This window comes from Perna viridis, chromosome 1, assembly GCF_037379345.1.
Source record: "Perna viridis isolate PV_CMFRI_1.1 ecotype Kerala chromosome 1, ASM3737934v1, whole genome shotgun sequence".
In the NCBI taxonomy this organism is placed as follows: Eukaryota; Metazoa; Mollusca; class Bivalvia; order Mytilida; family Mytilidae; genus Perna; species Perna viridis.
Window position 1 is genome coordinate 51380103 of NC_142445.1, and position 23702 is coordinate 51403804.

Consider the following 23702-nt stretch of genomic DNA (forward strand, 5'->3'; position numbering starts at 1 on the left):
CGCATGTATGTCATTTAGCATCTTACACTGGTGACACTTATGATACGTGATTCGACGTCTTCCCATAGGTAAGCTAATACGTTTAAATTTAAACTTCTCAAATCTTATGATAAACACCGAGGTTGATTTCCTTACTTGCTACTTGATTATAAAACTTCGCGTATATAGAGTTTGCCTTGTACTATGATATATATATATATATATATATATATATATATATCTTGTTCTTTTTTCATTTCTTTTGTTGTTTTCTGCTTCGAAATGATGAAGAAATACCGACCTGTAAAACGCGGGATAAACCAACATAAGAAACAGTCTAGAGCATTTAAAAAACGAAAAACTAAGAACAGGTAGTAAATAGGAACTAACATATACAGATAAAAGAAGCCACAAAACACAAATCGGGATGGTTAAGCATTTCATAATTTTTACTTTTCAGTTTCTAAAATTTTGTAAGTAGATTGTTGAGTTTTAGTGTATAGAGTCCATACAATATGCCAGAGCTTGTCTAAACTACACGGACTTTTTGTAGCGTGCTAGACTTCCTACAATTAGGCTACTGGAACAGGGTTATGTAGCTTCAAATTAAAGTCAACACTTCAGAATTTGAATGGTCGTCATTTTGAACATGTGGATCATTATAGTGTATCAATCTCCTCCATGAGATCCGACTTATCCACACCGTGTCATAGTTTCCATTTCCTCTTTACCTTGATTACACTTTAGTGATCCTGAACATACAGTCAGTATTAACATCAGTAATATGCCCTGCAACGGTAAAAAGAGAAAACTTTTGTGTAATGTTTAAAATGTATCAATTTTATCCTGTAATTGCATCAGTTTGACGTAATGTCATGGGTCTGACGCTGTGTTAATATTTTTTAAAGAAGAGGTTAAAAATGCGAGAAAACGCGTCTATCTACATACACGGTGTAAAATGAAGTACACAATTTTGGAAGTCTATTTGCTAAAATTTTACTTTTATTGATAATCTAGTATTATCAATTCCTACTAAAAGAAAAATTGCGTTAAGGACCGAGAAATGCTAATTTGTATATGCGGTAAAAACATATTTGCCAAGCATATTTTCTTTGTTGGATTTCAAATTGAAATTCACGTTTTGATCTAGAAACTTTAATTTATACCAAGTTTAAGACATGTCTATATATTATAGTTCCATCCCATTAGTGACTTGGATCTAAACTAGAAGATTTATAAGTTAGATGATGGCCCAAATGTCCTCATGTGTATTCATAAGCTCAGTTGTAAAAGTTGTCTGACCCGATAATATCATACATAATTTATCGAAATTTGTAGTATTACGAAATTCAAAAGCCCTAACATACCAAGGCTTCTTTTCTTGTATTGGACTTGGTAAAACTCGATGCTAGGCTTGGTTTTCCATTTCGATATTTAAAGTTTCGAATACTTATTGTATACAATTTAATTTTGAATTTTGATCTTCTTATGTACTTGGTTCTAATGCTGCTAATAAGACACGCCTTGAAACACGGGTACAGCACACCAAAATTTCCAATACTAATATAAATTGTATTTTTGTATTCAGAGTTGTATTCCCAATTTCAAATTACATTGCAGTTCTCAAGACAAGAATCCTTCTAATGTCTTATGTGTATTGTATCGTACTTTTTATATGCCTAAATTGATATTTGGTTTTCTCGGTTTATTGTTTATGATTTATAACAAAGAATAAAAGAAAGCATTTTTGTACCGGCATTTATAATATCAAAGTGTGAGAGATGCAAACATCATTGGAAAAGACAAAAATGGAAGTATAAAGAGCAATCCAGTAGCTGTTATTCTTAGCATAATTGTAAATGAAAGTTATGCATACCCGTTTGTTACACTTCAGCGTCTGGTTAAAGGGCCAACAAAATCCGAAAAAAAACAGGAAACACACATATAACCAAGGAGACATGGGTTCACAAACTAAATGATCATTCATGATTGATATTAGCATAACAAATTTAACAGTGATGTGTATCACGAAACAATGATATTAGCAGTGCATTTGTTTGAGATAGTCGCTAGAACTAGATAATCATCTATAAATAGGCATTATTGATGAAGGCAAAATCAAATAGTTTCCTGTATATCTAAAACAATCCTATGTATGCTGCTTTTTTTTTTGTTAAAAAAGATCCTGTTAATACCCCATCTAGAAAAAAACTTATGTTTTGGTTGCTGTCAACCTTGATTACTTTCATTGTAGTAAACATGTTTACTTTGCTCATTGCTTACGTTGTCACTTCTTTCAAGCAAAGGAAACCATTTATTTTTTTACTACCAACAATAATTTCTTTAAATTATCACTTTAAACAATGTTTACAAAAAATATATGTATAGATAGAACAATGACCAAAGAAAACTTATCAACCTTTCTTCGAACTCTTGGGTTAATGGTGGCGAAAAAAAACTAGACGAAATAAAAATACACACAATTGAACTATTATTGCAATTTGGTCAACTTTCATCGTTGTTTTATTGATAAGGGATTTTTTTATATTACTCCAAACACATGTTGCTAAACTGCTACATCGCATGTGCCATTCTAATCTGATTCTATTATAGTCTGTACACTTCGAGGGAAACTTCGCATTTAGTATTGTTTTCGGTGTAATATAAATATACCACATAATAGAAATACGGTAAACTTTATCCTAATTTAGTAATGGCAAGTAGATTTTAAGTGATACATTTCTGGTTCATTTAAGATTAACATTACACACTTGAGCAGTTTGTTGTGCTTGCTACGTTATTTAGGTTGTTTACTTCAACATTTTATTGTATTATTATCGAAACTGATCAGTTCGACTGGTTTGTAGTTTATTTAAAAAAAACACATTAATTCCGATATTCAGCCACTGGAAAAGTACATTTAGTCAGGTGGTATTGTTATTCATTAGTTCTGTATGGAATCTATTCAGACTTTACTACATTTTATTTTCATAAAGTTACTGTTGTTTGCTAATACTAGCAATAGTATTTTGCATTCATTAGAAGAGAGAACCTGTTCTCCGTCATTTGTTTGTAGTCATGGGATATGTAATGGCCTTTCCTGTATTTGTGATGTTGGATGGAAAGGAGATTTTTGTAACATTTCGCAATGTGGAAACGATTGTTTTGATACAGAAACATGCATGTTGTTGGGAAATGGAACTTACTCTTGTGTCAAACGCAAAAATGATTCTTCAAATACAACGACAGATAGATCCATTACATCCGAAAACACTAAAAGAAGTTTTATCAATGAAACAGACTCGTCGAAAGAAAATGCATGTTCTGCGGACTATCAGCTAAAACCCGAACGGAATTGCAAAATATTGTCGTTTAGTTGTGTATATGGGGTTTGCAAAATAGTAATGAAACCAACTCAGATGGAAATACAATGTATATGTGATCTAGGTAGTTATGGAGGACGATGTGAGAAGAAGTGCTGTAAAACCTGCAATGAACCGTACGGACAATGTCGTCTTGATGAAATGAACCAAGAGTACTGTATCTGTCGATCTGACTTTACTGGAGAAAACTGTCAATTTAACCGGAGTAGAGGTAAGAAATCATTAGTGATAGATATGATAACATGGGGTATCAGTTCAAATGTAACAATGTAACATTTATGTTGTTAGTATTTACTTGGAATTTGTTAATAAATGCAATTATAAAATATAGCTAATCAATCAAAAGAAAAAAAATGTTTACAATACAAATAAAATGGATGAAATAAAAAATCAATTTATATAAATATCACCTTACTACACTTTGCAGATGAAAACACTGAAGCTTCATCTCAGTCGTTCTTCGAAACAACGTCAGCTTCTGTTTCATTCAGTTGTAGCAACGATTCTTGGTGTACACATGGTAACTGTGTGAGTGGTAAGTGCGTCTGCAACAACGGATGGGCAGGAATTATGTGTGAGAAAGAGTGTCCTTTCGCATGTGTAACACCAAAAAAATGCGTCTACAAAGATGACAAATTTTTATGTCAAGAAAATGACGCAGACAATCGAAAGATAGCAGAAATAAACTATAATATAACGACAACAGTACCCCAAAATTATAATTCTACCAATGTATGTTTGGGAAATTATCAGTTACGACCAGAACGAATTTGTCCCCATATAAACTTCGAGTGTATGCATGGTGTTTGTAGTGTTACAAGAACTCCGAGACAGTTCGAAATTGATTGTAAATGTGACCCTGGAAGTTATGGGGGACGTTGTGAAAAGATCTGTTGCAAACAATGTAATGAACCAGTTGGACGATGCCGACTGAATGGAACTGGCCATGAAATATGTGAATGTCACCACGATTACTTTGGAAAACATTGTCAATTTAAAAGGCCCAAAGGTAAGAACCTTACACTCAAGATTTGGACAAATTAATGCTCCTGTAATAGATTTAAGAACAGTGAAATGAAGCTTATATTTCCCAGATAATTTTTACTCTTACAGCTTAAGTCAAAATTCAATTATTGCTCCACTAACAATAGTGAATCAAAATACTTCAACGCTCCCACTATGTAAATAACAAACGTCACCTTCCGAAATCATTTCAAAAATAGGTTTCAACCGAACGGTATGACCGGTATTAATAGTATTCTTAAATACACCCGGATATGATTATTAATACTTTTAAAAGTGTTATTTTATCCATCAAAACTTGTTCCTCTACCCGTAAACCAATCCCTGGTGATATAGCCATTTATTTTTGAGAAAACATCACACATAAAATTATTCATAACGTTCCGCCATCGGCAAATAATAAACATGAAAACATAATAATTGAAAAGTGTGGGATTTTTATGGTCATTCGTAGTATTATTGTTGAAATGTAATGCATATCTTTTGAATTATTGTTGCCTAGCTATTTAAGTAGGAGCTCAAATCATAAGCCTGTTTTCTTTAAGTATATGATAAAAATTTACAACTTTTCCCTCCCCATATCTGAATTCTATACAGTTTAAATAAACATAAAATCGTATAACCATATTACATTTTGATGTCACTTTTAAATTTCATTTCAAAATTACACAGAAAACATCATTATATTTGTAGTTCGATTAGTAGTATATGATTAATACTAGTTAAAGATGCAATTGAAAAATCGATATAGTGAACATTCCATTCCAAATATACTGATCTTTACCACTGTTTTGACCTAGAACAACCAGGAGATACTAAATGGACACAGTGGGTCATCTATGGTTCAGTCTTTGTTGTGTTCAGTCTCATAACAATGGTAACAATCATCTTATACTGTATGTGGAAACACCGTGTCTTGATGGTAATGAAACTTGTTCACAGATTTCAACCTTTTGAGGATGGTGGTAAGTATTCAGTTACCTATGTTTATAGACAACCATGCCATGTGCTTCGTAGAATAATGATATAATTGTGAAACATTACAACATATTGTTCCAAAATACTATTTTGTATGCATGTGTAGTGCCTAAAGAGGCAAGCACCGTAAGATTCAATGTTCTTGACATCTCGTTTTCAACCTTACAAGCAGCTCCAACATTATCCTTTCTAAGTTTTAAGGAGTCTTTTTAAAATATGTACTAATTCCAGAAATAAAACAGTTCTACACGGATGGTGGGAATATTTTACACATAAGCTCAAGCTCCACACAGCAGCAGACGTTCGATTCCTCTCTTACTAACAACTGCAGACAAGCCTTTCGAAATTATCTGACGTTTCTCAAATCAAATTCCAAAAACGACTGACTTTCCTATTTTAGAAAAAAACATGCTTTGATTTGAATAAAACGATCAAAACTTTATTTTTATCCAAGGCGAGTTACGTTTTTGAATAGTAGGTAAAACAGTAAAGATATATCCTTTAGTATATAGCATGCAACTTTCCTGAACTTTTCCATAAATATATCATATGAAGCAGAAAATATGAAAGAAAGGCATTGAAGACTTATGAATATAATTAACGATTATATTTTTTTCGTTTATTGGTCCTGATTAGTGTTATTTTCTTGTTGCGGAATTTCCCTGTTAAAGCTGTTTCTACTGACTACCGAATTGTAACCGGTTTGACTGATAACTATCAGTAGGAACCATCTCATGAATGTTGTTTTCATGTAAACCCAGGTTGCTGTTGGGCTCATTTTGTGCTCGCTATAAATTGTAGTTAAATACGTGCCCGATATTATAAGATTTTAGATAAATAAAATTTATTATCTTTACACATTTAAAAGAACAATTTTGTGGATTTACGGATACAATGCAATGGAAGGTCTTCTTCAATCTGATCAGAATTAAGACCTATCAATTGTTTCATTCAGTCGCCTGCACATACTCTCTAATTTTAATCAGATTAGGTCTTTTTTTAACGAATACAATTAATGCTAAAAACTTTAGAGACTGCAAGATATCAATGAATATGATATGACTGAATCATATTTATTTTCAGATGATAAGGATTACGATGCGTTTGTATCGTACAGATCGTCGGATGCCGACGAACAATTTGTGTATAACTGTCTCTTCCCTAAACTTGAGAGCGAGATGGGATTTAAATTATGCCTACACTGCAGAAATTTTATACCTGGAGAAAGTATGTATTGAACATGTGAAATATAACTATAGAACTAGATTTTTTTTTAATTAAGTCAACATGAAATATATTGCATTTACATTCTCTTGCACATTGGAAGTTTTTTACGATCTCTGGAATATAGGAACAATAAACTTCTTTCGATTTTAGATGGATCAAAGTGGCTTTAAGGTGAATAGATTCTAATTCAGATTAGTACCACGATCATTAAATGAATTAAACTCTTCATTCGCTAGAAAAAAAAGAAAAATATTATATGATATACTACTTCTTTATCTTTTTGAAGATTTTTGACGTTTTGATTCACGAACAAAGCAATAATTGTTCACAGTAGATCTAAGTCTTAAGGTTTTTTTTTTTTTTTAAAAAAAAAACCACTTATTTATATGTTAGCACCTAAAAGTTATTTTTTGTTTTGTTGGCCCGGGAACTAAAATTTTAAATGTACACAGTATAAAGAACTCATAGAAGGAAATTTTGTCGTGAATTAATGTCGTATTCATATGAATACGTAACAGTAAATTCCTTGAGAAGGAGTTTCTATGGGAAGAAAAGGTAAGTGCAACATTGGGGCAAAAATCTGAATTGATGTTCTTGTAGTAAGTAAATATAAAATTTTGACACGATACACATAAAAGGTTTTCATATCACTGAAATCATTTTCAGTTCCCCTTAGTCATCCAAAAGCCTGTAATAAGTAAATATTGATACAAAAATATCATATCTGTGCGAATATGTAAACAAACCATCCAGAAAAGAAGCAATTATTGAGATATCCTAACTCCTGGGAAAATATTAAAGCTTCCAGGTACAGCTGGAAAATATCTACAGCAAATGATAGCTCTGTCCTTTATTAAAGGTAAACTATGGATAAATATTTCTTTTTTTATTTCCAGCAATAGCAAACAACATCATGTGGGCTATAAATAATAGTAGACGTACTATTCTAGTTCTTAGTCCTGATTATGTCAAAAGTGAATGGACCAAATTCGAGTACCAATTTGCTCAGAGAGAAATGTTAAAGAGAAAACACAGAATTATACCAATAATACTTGCAGATATTCCCAAAAAAGATTATGTAGACCAGAATCTACGACTTATAATGGAGTCAGTAACTTATCTAAAATGGCCTGAAAATGATAATATAAAAACAATTAATCATTTTTGGAAGCAATTACACTTATCCATGCCTAAGACAAAGAAAACATCACAATCTTCAAGTATCAAAGAACATTCTCCAGATTTAACTGAACTAACTTACAAGGAAAGTCGTGATTTACATGTAAATAAGTTGTCTTTGGATAGGGTAGAGCAAAAATCAAAAAGACATGAAGAAGAGAGAGATTCGGGATCTTTTCATAGTTTCATCGATGATGACGAGGAAGAAAAGAAAGAAGATATTGAGGTTTTAGATGAAACAATTAATGTTGGAAATCTTCATGCTGTCCTCAGTGTAGACGTTATCGATCTTGCACGAAATTGATTGTTTGTAATTAAAGTAATGGGTGTGGAAAGCAAATGTGACACCAGTTCGCCTATAAACCCAGTTTGATAGCTTATTTAGGACAGAAGTCTAACATAATCAATGCATCATTGATTGTAATGAAGATGTTTATATATTTTGAAGATTCGAGTTTGATCACTGGCTGCGTACATATGAAAAAAATATTGTACTGTTATTTAATGGTCACCGGAAAATGACAAGCTTATATAAAGCCTTCCCTTTGTTCAATGTTTTGGCAGTCAGTGTATGAGGAAAAAATGCATGACCAAAACTATTTTTAAACCTTTGGTGTTTTAATATTCCATTCATGAAAGCTTTATTTAGTGTTAGTATTCCACTCGTTTATATATTTTGTATATAATGTGTGTTACGCAGACGCAGGGAGTATACTGTAATTATATGTAATACTCCTCTGAGATTTGTAATACGATTGTCATAGTTATCTCGCTTATCGTGCATACAAGTTGTCATAAGGCATTTAGTATGCTTTCTTTTCTATAAGCAAAGTATAAATCTTGAAAAAAAAATGGTATAGTTATAGCAAAATATACTTGTAGCGCTATTTCAAAGTTAGTATAATCCAAATGCTTCCAATTCATAGGCGCATATTTCTAATATTTACTAGTGATTAAAGTAATAATTACGATAAAACAATGAATTGAAACACAAGAGAACAAAACGTATTGCAGTTTAACTAAAAAAAAAGGATACCATTGACTTTTCTGTGTTATTTAAATTATGAACAACCCTTTAAGTCGGGTTTACGAGACAGAAAGTATATTGTGGTTTAAATGACGTCAGTTGGGTATTGTAAGTTCTCTACACGGAATTGGCCTTTAACGATGACAACAATTTAAATTCAATAGTTGAATTGTACAAAATCCGTCTAATGATCTACTACGTTAGGTCATTCTATGTAGTCCTATCCTTAAGGATACAACGTTTAATAATTAAAAGAAATCACGATTTCATGATTCTTTTACGTATTTCGTTTTGTATTTCAAACCGTTTAAAAGTTTCCATGTGAAGATTGAAACTCACTACCTTCTGTCCTGTAAAGATACAAATGATAGAAAAGGAACAGATATGGTGGATTGCAACAAACGCACCATCGTATAAGCCCTATAAAAATAGTAAATACTTACACAGATCACGAAAAGATCTTCGATAAGTGTAAACACACCTTAAAGTAATCTCTAAAAGCCCCAGAATAAAATATAGGTAAAAGAACGATGACACTCCTTCGAAATAAACTAAAAGGTCAAATAACGACAAGAAGACACAATAAAGACCAACATTGACATAAGGGCAAGTGCAGCAGACAACTTGGAAAAAGCGGATAAACATCCAAAATCGACAAAATTAGATTAATGCATCGAAAAATCACCACCAGAAACATGCTTCATTCATAAATTATTTGTTGAAAATTTTCAATTTGATCTTGAACTTGATACCTAACAGCAAGAAATTGTGCGTAAATATACAACGCAGAGCTAAAAATTTAGAATGTAGAAAAAAATGAGTTCAATCGAAAATTTTAACATTTATTATAGCTGGATGTGCGTAAAGATATTCGTGTAGCTCGAATAAAATATAGGACATATTTTAAGAGTATTTCAAAAGCTCAAAATAAAATGTGTGTTTTGAAAAAGTCAATCCACGGAATAGATACAAGAGCAAAGTCATTAAATATAGAAGTGTGTTATGATTAGAAAAAAAAATCATAATCAAACACATTTATTTTCGTAAGAGGATAAAATAAATATCACCTCTCCAGAAATGGGCATCTAAGCTTTTATAAAAAAAAACTTGAGTAATTTAAACGCACTCTCAGAATAGCGATGTGATTAAAACCGTAGTGGATTCTATGACCTAGCCACTTTGACTTATTATTAAATGAATTACTTTATTGTGGCACAAATGTGTAATATTCGATGGGTAGTCAATCCAGTAAGACATCAAATTTAAAAGGAACAGATATGGTGAAATATGCTAAAGGGTCAAATAACGACACGAAGACTCATTAATGACAAATATCACCGGATATTTTCCTGAGATGTTCCATATGTATTAAAGGTAAACTCTTTTCACATTGACATGCTGGTCAATAGCCACCTTTACACAATAGGTGATTTAAACTGTGTAAATGAGTGGACCATGTCAAGTGAATCTCATGTGTTTGTTTATTTATGCACTCTCTGCAGAATTGAAAAAAAAATCTCCAAAGGTTAGGTCAGTTTTGGTAATAATTGTATATAAACTTGATGTATTTTCTTCATATTTAGGGGATGCTATGCCTTAAAAATTTTACACAGGTTTGTCTGTAGTTAGAGGGAAATTAGTGGTGAAATTGAGACCACATTTGTCGAAAAGTAATAATGAACTTCGAGACAATTCGTAATTCGAAGGGATATAACATCCAGACAGTTTAGTTTTTAAATTTGGAAAACACATTGTTTTCTGAATACACACCAAGTTTAATGAAATTAAGTTAAAAAATCAGTTAAGTTCGCTGGTAAATATGACAGTATGATATTCTAAACACAAACTCATGGTGTGTAAATACCAAAATTAACGCTTTAATATTTTAGTTACCTACAAATTTGTTTAAAATTATTTGAATCTACAAAAGCTCTGTAATTCCATGGGTTATGTACGACTGTATGTTATTTTTTTATATTCATCTTTAGGAAAAATCTTAAGGATATTCTTTACTGATATTATCTTGAGAACACTTTGTTGTGTGTTAATCATGTTCTAAAATGAAACTTCGATGAAAATAAGATATATTTGGTTCGAAGAAATAAGTCACATTTCAGGAAAGTTTCTATTCGTATAATACTAGTTAGACTGCGTCAACCTTTCATATATGTCTTAAAATTATTAAAAGTTGGTGTCTTCGGAAAAAAAACGAGGAAAAAAAACAAGAAAATAACACAGTTCCAGAATAATCATTCCGTCGAATTTACCCAACATTTGATTGGCCGCAATGAAGCCTGACACATAAAACAAGAAATCTTCAGTGAGATTTTATGTATAAGCGGATTGACAATCCATCTTACTTGACCCTTAGTAGATTTTACACACTTGCAATGTGACGCTAGTGGAGAAGTAATCAAGGGAACCAAGGTTATAGCGGTAATCAAAATGAATGTAATCCAGGGACAAAGACCATACACAACAAAGAACATAAAGTAACTAAAATCATACATACAAAGTAACAAAAGCAAATGAGCAACTCAGACTCCACTAAAAACTGGGAGCATGGACAAGGTGCACCGGTAGGGACATGCATACCCCTTCAGAGCACTCGATGTCACACGAGGTATTTGTGCGAGGGTTATAAAATTCTTATATGCTATCTTGTTTTCAATATCATCAGTTTTTTATTTGAAATTATAGTTCATTTTGCTGTTTACGTTGTGTATTTAGAACGTTTCAGTTTCGGGTTATCACATTTTGGCCATGTACTTCTATTATTAATTTTCTGAAAGTCCTCATGTTAGTATGCTTTGGTATTTTTTATCGGTATTGTAAATGATGCAGGCAATCAGACGACGACGAAAACGTCAATTTAAGAACAAAATTGTTCAAATTCACTTAAAAAAATTCTTTAAATTTCTTGGGAAACGGTGATGCCATTTTAAAAAAAAGAATAGTGTTGTTTTTAATTTTTCTCTTTTTGTTTATTTTGTATTTGTTTTTTTACCTTAATGTGTTCCAACTCATATTATGTCCGCGTTTCGAATATTTGGTTTGTACATGTACCATGCAGCATATTTATATGGTAAGTGAACTCATACGATATGGGGTTTGTTATTTAAAAATCAGATGCGTCTCTTAAATTCATTTATTTCTTTTGCAATACAAGTTTATATCTTTTTCAAAACAATAAATGACGCTATTATGTAAATGATTTTATGAAACGTGCCTATTAAAACATAAATAATTTGCATAACATTAGTGCGATGGTTTAAATGTAAAAAAGCAGGTAACCAGGAATGTTTATTTCCTTTAAAACTAAGATTTGATTTCAAAGAAAAGACAAACCAATTTCTATGACAATGACTTTAAGGAAGTGATTACATCTTTATAAGATTGACTATAGGTTAAAAAAAAAATACATTGTATAAATACGAATTTTGGTATGCTGTATACCCGTTTCTAGGAGTAGCTTTTTTCAGCAGCAGCAAAAAAAAAAACAAAAACAAAAAAACAAAAAAACAAAAAAAAAAACATAGGATTGATATCTAAAAATAAATTTTATACAAAAAGTATACCGATATAGGAAAATCCCAAATAGCCAAATTTAAAAATGAGATGTTCTATCAAGTGCAATAAAGGAAATGAAGCTTGCGTGTTTAAGGGTATTGACTTTTGTAATACTGCAAATTTTGGTAAAAAAATCTAAGGTATAATTCAAGTCAGAAGATTCTGAATATTGGGTAGTGAATTTCGATGCGGACCTTTGATTCACCAACAATGGCAGCTGATTCTAAATATAACAACATCAGAACTTTCGATATGCTGAAGACAACAAAAATGAAGGAAGATCGAAACCTAGCAATAAATTGTATACGAAAAGTACTATAAAAACATATCGAAATAGGAAGCCAAATCCAGCAAAAATAAGTTCTACCATGTGTGTGCAATACATGGAATTGAGCTTAGGAGTTTAAGGGGATTTAAATTTTCAATACTGCACAATTCGGTAAATAACCTATGATTTGATTCAAGTCATACAGTTCTGATTATTGAGAAGTAAAATATTATGGGAGAAACTTAGGTTCACCAACGATTGAGCAAAAATGCAAAAATACCAACCATTTAATTATTACACATTTCAATATGCTGTACATGTGTTTCAAGGAGTGATCTTTCCCAGCAGTGTTACAATCAAAAACATAGGCAGAACATTGTATACGAAAACGTTTCAAAGCTAAAGTATCGAAATAGGAAGTAAAGTCTAGCATGCATTGGTAAGAAAAGAAAACCAACTGTGGTATTTACATTCAAGTTTTATGACATAATTGTTGACATCCCGAAGAGAAAGAAGTTATACAATGCAATTAATTGTACGTAAACTTTAACATATCAATAACCAAATAATGTTTGTGCTCATGTCTGTAAAAATAATTTGGTGTTTTCTACTTCCTAAATATTCATCAATGTACTTTAAAGCGTGTACAAATTTAACCTAACTGTAAACAAAAAAAACAAAACAAAACAAAACAAAACAAATGAAATAATGTTTCAACCACAGAGTGCAATCAGGATTGTCCTAAAATGATAAAACATTAAATAATCCAATGTAAAGATATTTACACCAGCCTTCACTGCATATACTTGCTGTGATTTCCCGGAATTAAAAACTAAGTCGTTCAATGAGAAAATTAGTTACGAGTACAAGTTGTAGAAATAGCTTGATAATGAAACATCAAATGTCAATAAAAAACGAGAAAATACTATTAACAGTAAAATCGTCCATAACGCTGTAGTTTACAATGAATAAGGACAGGATACATATTTTCTTATTGAAAGCTTGTCATTCTCATTTGATGACACCTTTATTATTAGTTTGTACCTAGCTTACCGTGACGGATGGTAATCATCTATTCAGGTAACGATATGTGATCGGAAATCTTATGTCTTCATTTGGCTTGTCAAAATACTACTGATGAGGAGGAATTTCAGCTGGAGCCGAGTTAAGACCGGAATAGTCCCAGTATGGAGAATAGCGTATTATATATTTTAGTGGTTTTAATATTCGTAGTAATAGAATTCAATATGGGTCATTGTCCAACTTGTGAATCTTACTTTTGTAAAAATAACGGAACGTGTATCGTTAATGAGTCGAATTGTACTTTTCAATGCTTGTGTACAGAAGATTTCAATGGAAGTAAATGTGATAACATAGTGCTAGACACAACTCGACAATCAACCGAATATACCACTACCCTAAGGCCAGTTTCAAAACGGTCATGTATGTTTGGAATGATAACATGTGTACATGGTTTTTGTCAAAATGGAATGAAGTGTTCCTGTGACAAACATTGGGCCGGAGCAATGTGTGAAAAACTCAATTGTCCACTGGCCTGCAATAGTGCTTGTAAGCTCGATAAAAACACAGTTGTCTGCATTCACGAGACAACAAATGCTGAGATAGACACACCAGCTATGCTAATACAAAAATCAACTGAACAGACAGTTACTGTTACGGGAGTAATGAAGAAAAACTGTCCTGGAGGTGACAAGGTTTGTGTAAATGGATATTGCGATAGGGATGAATTAAATTGTATTTGTGATTATCTCTGGTTGGGAACTTTTTGTGATCAGCCAGATTGCCTAGCGGCAAACTGTTCTTCGGGGTGTCAGGTAATAGAAGGTTCAATTAAGTGTTTACAGACTACTTCAGTGACAACAACTGGAAAAGTTTTTCCTGCAACACGGGAGGTAAAACAAAATTCTACTGGCCAAGAAAATGTTTCATGGACTTTAGAAGAGAAAACGTGCCTTCCTGGATTCTTTGTTTGTGACCATGGCTACTGTAAAAAAGAAAATATACGCTTTTATTGTGTATGTGATCCTTTTTGGAGTGGAATGTTTTGTGACAATCCAGACTGTCCTCACTGTTCGGATGGTTGCAAAATTCAAGATGGATTAGTCAAATGCAAAAATGTGAAAGAAACCACGTTGACCACCGTTTCTAATATATCATCCTTCATTGTAGATGACTTAGTCATTTCAACAACAATAGGGCCTGTAAATGGGACATTTCCGGATGGACATGCCTGTTCAGAAAATTACACTTATACAGATGATTTTTGCTTTGGTATTCCATGTAAATACGGACAATGCAAGTATATTGACAGCCAACCAGGGAGTATGAAGATGCAATGTTCGTGTGACCCTGGTGCAACTGGCCAAACGTGTCAGTCTAAGTGTTGTAAAATCTGTGAACAAGGCCTTTGTAAAATTGACAACAATGGCACTGAATTCTGCAATTGTTTGTATGGTTACGAAGGGGAATTCTGTGAACTGAAAACGAAAGGTGAGGTTATATGCTAATGGCAATAACATGACAATAAACAAAAGAAATCTTAAAATCTACTATATATATGTCAACCAACAAAACCACAATTTTTTATTGTTCACTTCACCTATCGACAAATTGGATTTATGACTCATGATATTTTCCATAATCATGATTTAGTGTACATATTAATGTAGACTAGTTATGTCAAGATGGTTGGTCAAGCTTGAGTAAGTGGTTCTTTAAGGCCCAATTAAATGGAGTTAATGGGTTTAGGGAATGTTAGTAAAATATTTTGATCAAAGACCGATATTAAACACTGCAACCTTCCTTTTTTTGGAACAAACATAAAGCAAAACAAAAATTATCAAATAACTGAACATTATGTACCATTTGTCTAATTCTCATTAAAGTTCCGAGATAAGGGTGATTAGTAACAAATGTTTATGATAAAAATATATAATATATTTTTCTTTCCATGTTTCATGATTGAACATTTTTAAAAAAAATTTAAGATGAAGATTGACAAAAGGCAAGGCTTAGATAATAATCGTTGTTAACTTTTGTAACCGTAATCGATTGTCTTCAAGATTCATTCTGCAACTATGTAACAGTTGTTCTGTGTAATTGACTTTGGACAGTTTAAGGGGCGGGTCCAAGATTTCAGGTTAGGGAAAGTAAATAGAACTAAAAGCCTGATGAAGCGAGGCAAGACACGTTTTTTCTGGATGGGGTGAGAATTTTTTAAAAGCCAATACTTTATGCCCCCCCCCAACAAAAAAAATGTATTATCAATTTCAGTTGGCGCACGATGCATTCGCGGCACCTAATATTGAAATTTATTACTGTGTATAATGATCTTTGACATAAAAATCAAAACTACTTCAGAACAACTTATCCTTCGTGCTAACTTCTGAGATGACCCGGTCGGTACATCCACGATTATTTTACGATAAAATTATTAAACTAATATTTTATGTAGCATTTACCTTGCGAAAGTATTGTATTAGTCTGCTCATATATTAGAACCCAAGCGAGTATCTTTAACAGCAGATACATGTACTTGTTTTATAATATCACTTTTTAAATAAATATCATACTGATATTTTAGAGCCAGAGGAAGAGACTTGGTACTGGTGGGTAGTTGGAGTCTGTCTAGGTCTGATTGTCATACTCATTCTAGCCTTGGTTGTTCTTCCTTACTGGATGTGGAGAAATAGAGTCATTCTCATCATGAAAATCGTTCACTACTTCCAGAGATATGAAGACAATGGTAATCTTATTACAAAACATTATTCTTTTCTACAAAATATATTTTACAAAGGGCACATAGAATACTGTATTGAATATATCCCAAATCAATATTAGTATTTTTGAACAAAAAAAAATAGCCTCATATACAAAATGGTAGTACAGACACAGACAAAAATAAAAGTTTAGAATGTGATATTTGAAACCTTAACTCCATAAAATTTTAAACAAATTTTCACCAGAAATAAAAATTAAGAATATAAAACAGGCACTGCAAGTCGATTTATTTTCTTCATTCATTATTTTTCTCACAAAAAGTCACCGTGCATTTACCTCTGACTTTGTGCTGTTGTAAGTAAACTTAGAATGCACGACGTGAATGATCTATGTAACCAAAATAAAAGACTTTGCAACAATATGGTATACGAATTAAAACACTAAAACATTAAAAATAACCATTCATAATGGTACTTTTTCCACACACAAAAAATAAATAAAATTAAAAAAAAGTGTAACCACAAGTTATTCCTTTGGTATTAGTCTAAAAAACATATACAATATCACTTTACCTAAATGTGATATGATTACACTCATGGTCTCTGAACTGTGGTATAAACGTAAGTATTGGGTAAAACTATATCCAGTTGTATTCAACATTGCATGAGTTTGCAATAATTTAAACACTAAATAAACTACGAGTGGTAATATTCTTCCTTAATAATAATAAAAAAAGTTTTCATATAAATACCTTTAATCTGTATCTTACATGCTTTTTATTTCCCTACTGGCTTTAGCCAAATGGAAGTTTAATTTTGCACTCCGTCCGTCCGTCTGTCAGTCCAGAAAAATGCAGTAAAAAATAAGTTTTTAGCAATTTTTTTTTAAATTATTGCAGATATTGAGCTGATTTTCGGTATTTGAGCCTACCCTTATGAGTTAAAGCTCAAGTTTACGTTTCGTTTCGCTTCGTTGATTTTTGTCCGAGTTATGGCCCTTGAACTAAAAAAAATACCGCAATTTAAGTTTTCCGCACTTTTCTTCTAAATTATATTGAGATATTGAGCTGATTTTTGTTATGTGAGTCTACCCCGATGAGTTACAGATCAAGTGTACATTTCGTTCCGCTTTGCTGATTTTTTTCCAAAATTACCAACTTTCGGTCTTTAGCGATATACCAAAATTTCAGTTTTTCGCGCTTTTTTCTAAAGAAACTTGCATGAGCGGAATATGTGAATTAGTTAAAAAAAACTATCTTTGTGTTCTTTCTTTTATAAATATCATGATGCCATAGAATAAAAAATCTATAATTCATAGTTAGATATGATCACCTTATATAAGATATTCATTTCAATCGTAATAACAAAAAATATACATATATGTATATAATGGGTATTACATAAATATTTTATTCACTAATTTAAACATAGTCTTTAAAGTTATTATCAACCATACATGCTTAATTAAAGGAAGGTGCATTTTTCTACAGATATGAATTGGTTTAATAATTGTCCAATGTAGATACCCTCGGATTTTAGTGTTAAAACACGAAAGTTTGAAAAAAATGAATTGACTTTCAAATCAAAAGTAAATAGTTATTGAAATAAACTTTCAAATCAAAAGGAAAATGGTCCATGAAATAAGGAAATGACGTTATCATAATTTTATTGACCAATACAGCTAAGAAAACTTATACCAGTAGTAGACTCAGAGAAAACAAAATCATGTCATTACATTGTATACTTAGTACGACTTTCTGGTTAATTGTGCTACGGACACTAAATTAAAGTCCTGTCGTAATCAGCTAAACAATGCCTATTGTTTATTTGTCTATTTTTTGTGCACTAAAGGGTTACATGTTCACTAAAACGACCTTGCACTGTGGGAACATGCGTTTTTTCTTCTATTAAATAACGTGACAATTGACATTGTTTTTTTTATTTTATAAATGACGAAAATGTGCTGTGGACATTTCAAACTACAAGTAAAATGTTAAAAATGCATTTTCGACTATTTTGTCTAAGTTAATAAACTCGTCCCTTTCTTGCCTCCGCATACGTAGTAATAACAAGGAGTTTTCTGCTGATTTCATTGCAAATTTCGGACATTTAAACAGTGTTCAAAATATGGACTATATATAACGTCTTTATTCCATTTTCCAGTCATGTTAAATAAAACTAAAAATACAATGAGCATGTCTGACTTATAACGTATTTTACTTATAACAAATATAGAATAAATGATTTATTTAAAATTGTATAGCATATAATGTGGTGAAATATGGTTACTGTGGAAGTACTATTGTTCTTGGGGTACCAATTTTCGTGGTTTCGTTGGCCAGCCATACCACAAAATTTTCTTCTCAACGAAAAGCGGATTCCCATTGATGTGTCTATTGAAAACCCTAAAACCACGAATTCAAGAATCCATTAAATTGTTTATTTTCCCTAATCCACGAAAATTGGTATCCACGAATCAAAGTACTTTCACATTAACTCATGTATGCGAATGACTTGTTACATCTTTTAGATAAATAACATTGACTAAAAGTATTAGCAACGTTGCCACAAGGTGCATATTATAAACGACAGTCATTTTTCACTTCAAACTATTGTAGGTCATGTGGTTGGCTTTTTATTTTTGTTTGTTTTTTTTTTTGGTTTTTTTGTTTGTTTATTTGTTTGTTTGTTTGTTTTTAATTATTTTTGTAACGAAAGACATATGACAAGAATACTTTAAAAGTGGGGTTCCCAAATATACAATTTACTAGTATTTGACATAACAAAATTGAAAAATTCAAAGGCGGCAGTTTAAATAAGTAATCGGTAAGCATCAACTCAAGCATTTAAGAAAAAATATGCTTTCGTTATTTTGCAGTTTTTCCAGTGTTCATAACAAATAAAGCTTTTATTACTACCATTTTTCTTACTCTGTGACTGAGAAATAACATATATGTTAATTCAAATATGTTCTTTACCTTACCGGTGTACCTGGTCCATGCTCCCAGTTATTTTTATCGGAGTCAGAGTTGCATATTTACTTTTGTTACCTTTTATGTAATGTTTTGGTGATTTTATGTTTTTTGTTGTGTCTGCCTGATTTCCACTAGAATGTTGGTTCACTTGATTTCTCTTTCAAGTAATTATTCGATATTTTCTTCATTTCAGACGACCGAGAATGGGATGCGTTCGTTTCATATAAATGTGATGATCAAGATGAAGCATTTGTCTTGAAACAATTGTACTCCAAACTAGAGGTGGAGATGGGATTCAAACTTTGTCTTCATTTCAGAGACTTTATACCTGGAGACAGTAAGTAACATTTACATCTACATCTAGTGGAAATGTTACAAAGGCACAAATTACAAATATAAAGAAACTTTTTAGAACCTCTCGGTAATGGATTTGGCGTCCTCTTTCGATAATTTTGGTTTTGAGTACTTCTTATATACAACTAATATGATGATTATCTTCCTACATATGTGATTTAAATGCTGCTGATGAGAGGTTACTCCTTGAAACACGTGTATAGCATATTACAATTTACAATATATAAAATTAAGAACCGCTGGGTCGATACCGCTACTGGAGTACCTGAGGTCCCCGAGGATATTCACCAACCTAGTAGTCAGACTTGTCTAACCCCGAATTATAGCATATTTTATCTACCCTATTTGTGAAATCTTGCAGTATTCCAAATTTAAAAATACGTAAAAACACTAAGGATTTATTCCCTGCATTGCATATGGTAGAACCTTTCTGTTATGGATTGGAATTTCTCTTTCGATAGTTTTTGTTATGAGTACTTCTGGTATACAACTAGTATTATGATTATGATCTTCCAACATTTTTTATTTAAATGCTGTTGATGAGAGGTTACTCCTTGAAACACGTGTACAGCATATCAAATTTACAATATATAAAGCTGGTATTTTTGTATTTGACACAAAACGTTACACAAATATAAATTAATTACTGGTATTCAACCTAAATCCAATGAAAGTACCAAACTCATGAGCAACTGCATTAAATTAAGAATATGAACTTACCATATAAAACAAAACGAATGGATTAATATGATGGCATTCGACAAATAAGACATGTACTTGTAATATTTTCCGTTTCAGCCATTGCAAATAATATCATTCGAGCAGTTCAAGGAAGCAGACGAACTATTATACTTTTGACACCGAGATATGTACAGAGTGAATTTACAAAATTTGAATATCAGATGGCGCAGACAGAAATGTTAAAAAGACGACACAGAATAATACCGTTAGTCCTTGAGGATATTTCACCCGTAAAGGAATATTTAGACCCAAATCTGGAACAAATTATCCATTCCGTAACATATCTGGAGTGGCCAGGAGATAACGAAAGTGCAAAAATTCAAAGGTTTTGGAAGAAACTTGTTTTGTCGATGCCAAAGAAGAAAGATGTAGAAGAAAGACGCAAAGCGATGTCAAGTAGTAGCAGTAGTCCCTCTAGTTACAATTTTAGTAGCCAGACATCAGAAATTCCTCTTGTTAGTGACTCATCTTCATCAATATCATCAAGCAATAAAGGCATCTCCATTGTTACAAAAGAATCTAACAGCAATGGCTATGTACATTCTGAACCAATCTCAGGTAGAGACATTGTCATTAACGTATCTGACGAGTCGTGTGATTTTAACAAGAATGGAGACTTGTCTCGTTATAAATCTAATATAGATAGCTACTTAGAACTAATAGACTCAGATTCAAAGAACTGTTCAGAGACATAATTTTATGAAGAGATATTTACAACGTTTCAATTTATGTCCGTCCCAAGTTCTCTTAATGATACCTCCTAATTCATCTTGTAAATAGTTTAGTAAATTGGGCAAATTTGCCAATATACAATTAGAAGTAAATAGTAATATAACATGTAATAAAAATGATTGATTACCACATAAATTATCATAACTTTGTATGAATAAATTGTTGATTTGTGAAATATTTAAGGTCGATCATCTAAAATCAAATATATATGCATGATAATCATTTTCACTTTAACGAAATTTGACGAATGTTGTGTGGCAAATGATTCTTTCTCTCATAAATAACAGTAAAGGATGCTCTATACTAAATATAATGATGAAATTATTTTGCACTCTTGTATGAGATAGCAATTTTAAAAGAATTTTTAGAATTAGGAGATGCAATTTCATTTTTTATCACAATCTTCCAGAAGAAAAAATGGAAAGTAATTTCTGCCAGTATGGGAACCACTTAAGTAAGTGATCATTGATCTAGTTATGAATAAAAGGTAATATTTGAAAACGGGTATTTGAAATAAAAGGGCTTCAAAAAGCACCGTTTTGTTTGTTATCTTTGAGTCCGATGTACTTTAAATAATGACTAAAGCTATTTAATAGAGAGTAATACGGATTTCAATACAAATCTCGCTAGGCTTCCAAGTGATTTAAATAGCTCTTTAGGTGGAAATATGAACTACATTCTACCAATGTGTCCTACATTATTAGCACAGAACCGTGATTTTTGCACATTGTCTTTCAAGATTTAAAAGCATCTAGTCATAATAGAGGGCACATCGGACAGCGGTCAAATCGATCCAACTTGGACCATCGTCGAGAAAACCCAGACTGTCAATACAGAGAACTAGGTCTACCTCGTTTGTCTACCCCGGACTTGACTTTTTATGAGCATCTCGGCGGGTTTTTTCTAGAAAAGCAGAGGACGCTTACACTACCGGTGCACCTGGTCCATTCTTCCGAGTTTTTAGTGGAGTCCGAGTCGCTCATTTACTTTTGTTACTTTGTATGTATGATTTTAGTTACTTTATGTTCTTTCTTGTGTATGTCTGTTTTCCATGTCTGGTCTTTGTCCCTGGATTACATTCTTTTGGTGACCGGTGTGGCCTTGGCCCCTTGGTTGCTCTTAAATAGAAAAAATAACGGATACGGTGAAACGTTACAAATATACTAGCATATAACCTAAATACAAAATAATACTTTCAGAGATCACTAAACCGTTTTCAACAAATGTAAAAGAGTAATCAAGTGAACTAAGGTTATAGCGGTAATCACAAGAATGTAATCCAGGGACAAAGACCAGGCATGGAAAAAGTTTGGTCAATAGTTTTCCTTTACCACCGATTTCTAAGTGTAGGTAAAGATATGAGGTAAATACACCTTTAAGTAAGCTCTAAAAGGCCCTGGCAATAAAAGTAATGAAATCTACTGTAACGCAACGACGAAATTCTTCGAAATCAAAATAAAAAGTAATATAATAACACAAAAGGACAACTCGGACCATAATGATAATGAAGGAAATCTTAAAGAATTATACTTTAAGAATTTTCAAAAGGACATCTCGGCCCATCTTTAAAAAATAAAAGTAACTCAAACCAATGTAAATGTTCGGAATAAATTTTTGAAACTAATTTATTAGATTTGATTTAATTCAATATCAATTATTTCATTACATTGCATTATTCACAATGTCAGCGACGTATTTACACTGTAGCTAACCAATTCAAAAACGCCAGCAGTTGTAACTTGCTTTTGCTATATTAAGTTACAACACCGGTATCCCCGCAACCACTGTAGTATGGTGTTTGTCTTAGTGCTACTATAGAATGTTTTATGTTTGTTATTATATTGATATGTGCCATAAAATAAGTAGCAACTTTTTTTTTATTTTCTCCACTTATTCACTTCAGATGCCGATATATACCACGTGACCAATATTAGAACAGTTTTAAATATTTAATATTTTCTATAAAAAATGTTCGGTCCGAGTGGTCCTGTTCTTAGTTGTTCGAGGGCCGAGCTGTCTTCCGCCCAATTGACCAGGTAATTGAGTTATTTATACTTGAATTTCAATGTTAAAAAATCACACAAGTGTACTGTGGTAAAAAAAGTAAGACACATTGGTATAATACAGGGCAAAATACTATAATAACGGCTATTTAAATCACCCACACGCCTAGATGTGTATTTAAGTTGCAATCGCTCCACTTCAAATTGATATAAAACATTTATTTTGTTATAAGTCTTTGAATGAACAAAAAAATGGCAAATATAAGTTTGAGTTTAGTAATCGTTTTTTTTTTCCCTTTTTTTCTTTCTTTTTGATTTTTTTATTGTACATTGTCCGTCCTAAAAATACAAGTCGTACATTTCTAATATTATTAGAACATGTCCCATCATTATTTAACAAAATGGCGTGAGTTTTATTGTTCACACACCTGGCAATTAGTTTTAGGCTTAAAAATTATGCAAAAACAATCCAACTTAAAGTAATGGTTTATGAAATAAAGCATTTCTGTTTCAGTAAGAGATG

General features: G+C 31.9%; 2 protein-coding genes and 1 long non-coding RNA gene across 3 annotated transcripts; 2 read left to right on the plus strand and 1 right to left on the minus strand.

Annotated features, from left to right (window-relative positions):
• Positions 1–410: 410 nt before the first annotated feature.
• On the minus strand, positions 411–3899 carry LOC148629259 (uncharacterized). The gene is made up of 2 exons (XR_015915553.1): positions 3773–3899; positions 411–768 (listed from the first exon to the last, which is right to left on the minus strand). It is a non-coding gene; the product is annotated as an uncharacterized LOC148629259 (long non-coding RNA).
• Positions 2756–9076, plus strand: LOC148629260 (uncharacterized). Its single transcript, XM_088547079.1, has 5 exons — positions 2756–3573; positions 3790–4371; positions 5186–5350; positions 6447–6590; positions 7487–9076. The coding sequence occupies exons 1-5, from the start codon at positions 2934–2936 to the stop codon at positions 8071–8073; spliced, it is 2118 nt and encodes a 705-aa protein (XP_088403205.1). The 5' UTR covers positions 2756–2933; the 3' UTR covers positions 8074–9076.
• Positions 9077–13445: 4369 nt separating this feature from the next.
• Positions 13446–23245, plus strand: LOC148629261 (uncharacterized). Its single transcript, XM_088547233.1, has 4 exons — positions 13446–15145; positions 16239–16400; positions 19543–19686; positions 20502–23245. The coding sequence occupies exons 1-4, from the start codon at positions 13822–13824 to the stop codon at positions 21137–21139; spliced, it is 2268 nt and encodes a 755-aa protein (XP_088403359.1). The 5' UTR covers positions 13446–13821; the 3' UTR covers positions 21140–23245.
• Positions 23246–23702: the final 457 nt, after the last annotated feature.

Bases quoted from the DNA above. Each gene is read 5' to 3' on its own strand.
- LOC148629260 (XM_088547079.1), top strand. From the start codon at position 2,934: ATGGAATCTATTCAGACTTTACTACATTTTATTTTCATAAAGTTACTG. The intron at 3,574-3,789 runs GTAAGAAATCAT...TACACTTTGCAG, and splicing joins TCAATTTAACCGGAGTAGAG to ATGAAAACACTGAAGCTTCA. The intron at 4,372-5,185 runs GTAAGAACCTTA...GTTTTGACCTAG, and splicing joins TCAATTTAAAAGGCCCAAAG to AACAACCAGGAGATACTAAA.
- LOC148629261 (XM_088547233.1), top strand. From the start codon at position 13,822: ATGGAGAATAGCGTATTATATATTTTAGTGGTTTTAATATTCGTAGTA. The intron at 15,146-16,238 runs GTGAGGTTATAT...CTGATATTTTAG, and splicing joins CTGTGAACTGAAAACGAAAG to AGCCAGAGGAAGAGACTTGG. The intron at 16,401-19,542 runs GTAATCTTATTA...TCTTCATTTCAG, and splicing joins CCAGAGATATGAAGACAATG to ACGACCGAGAATGGGATGCG.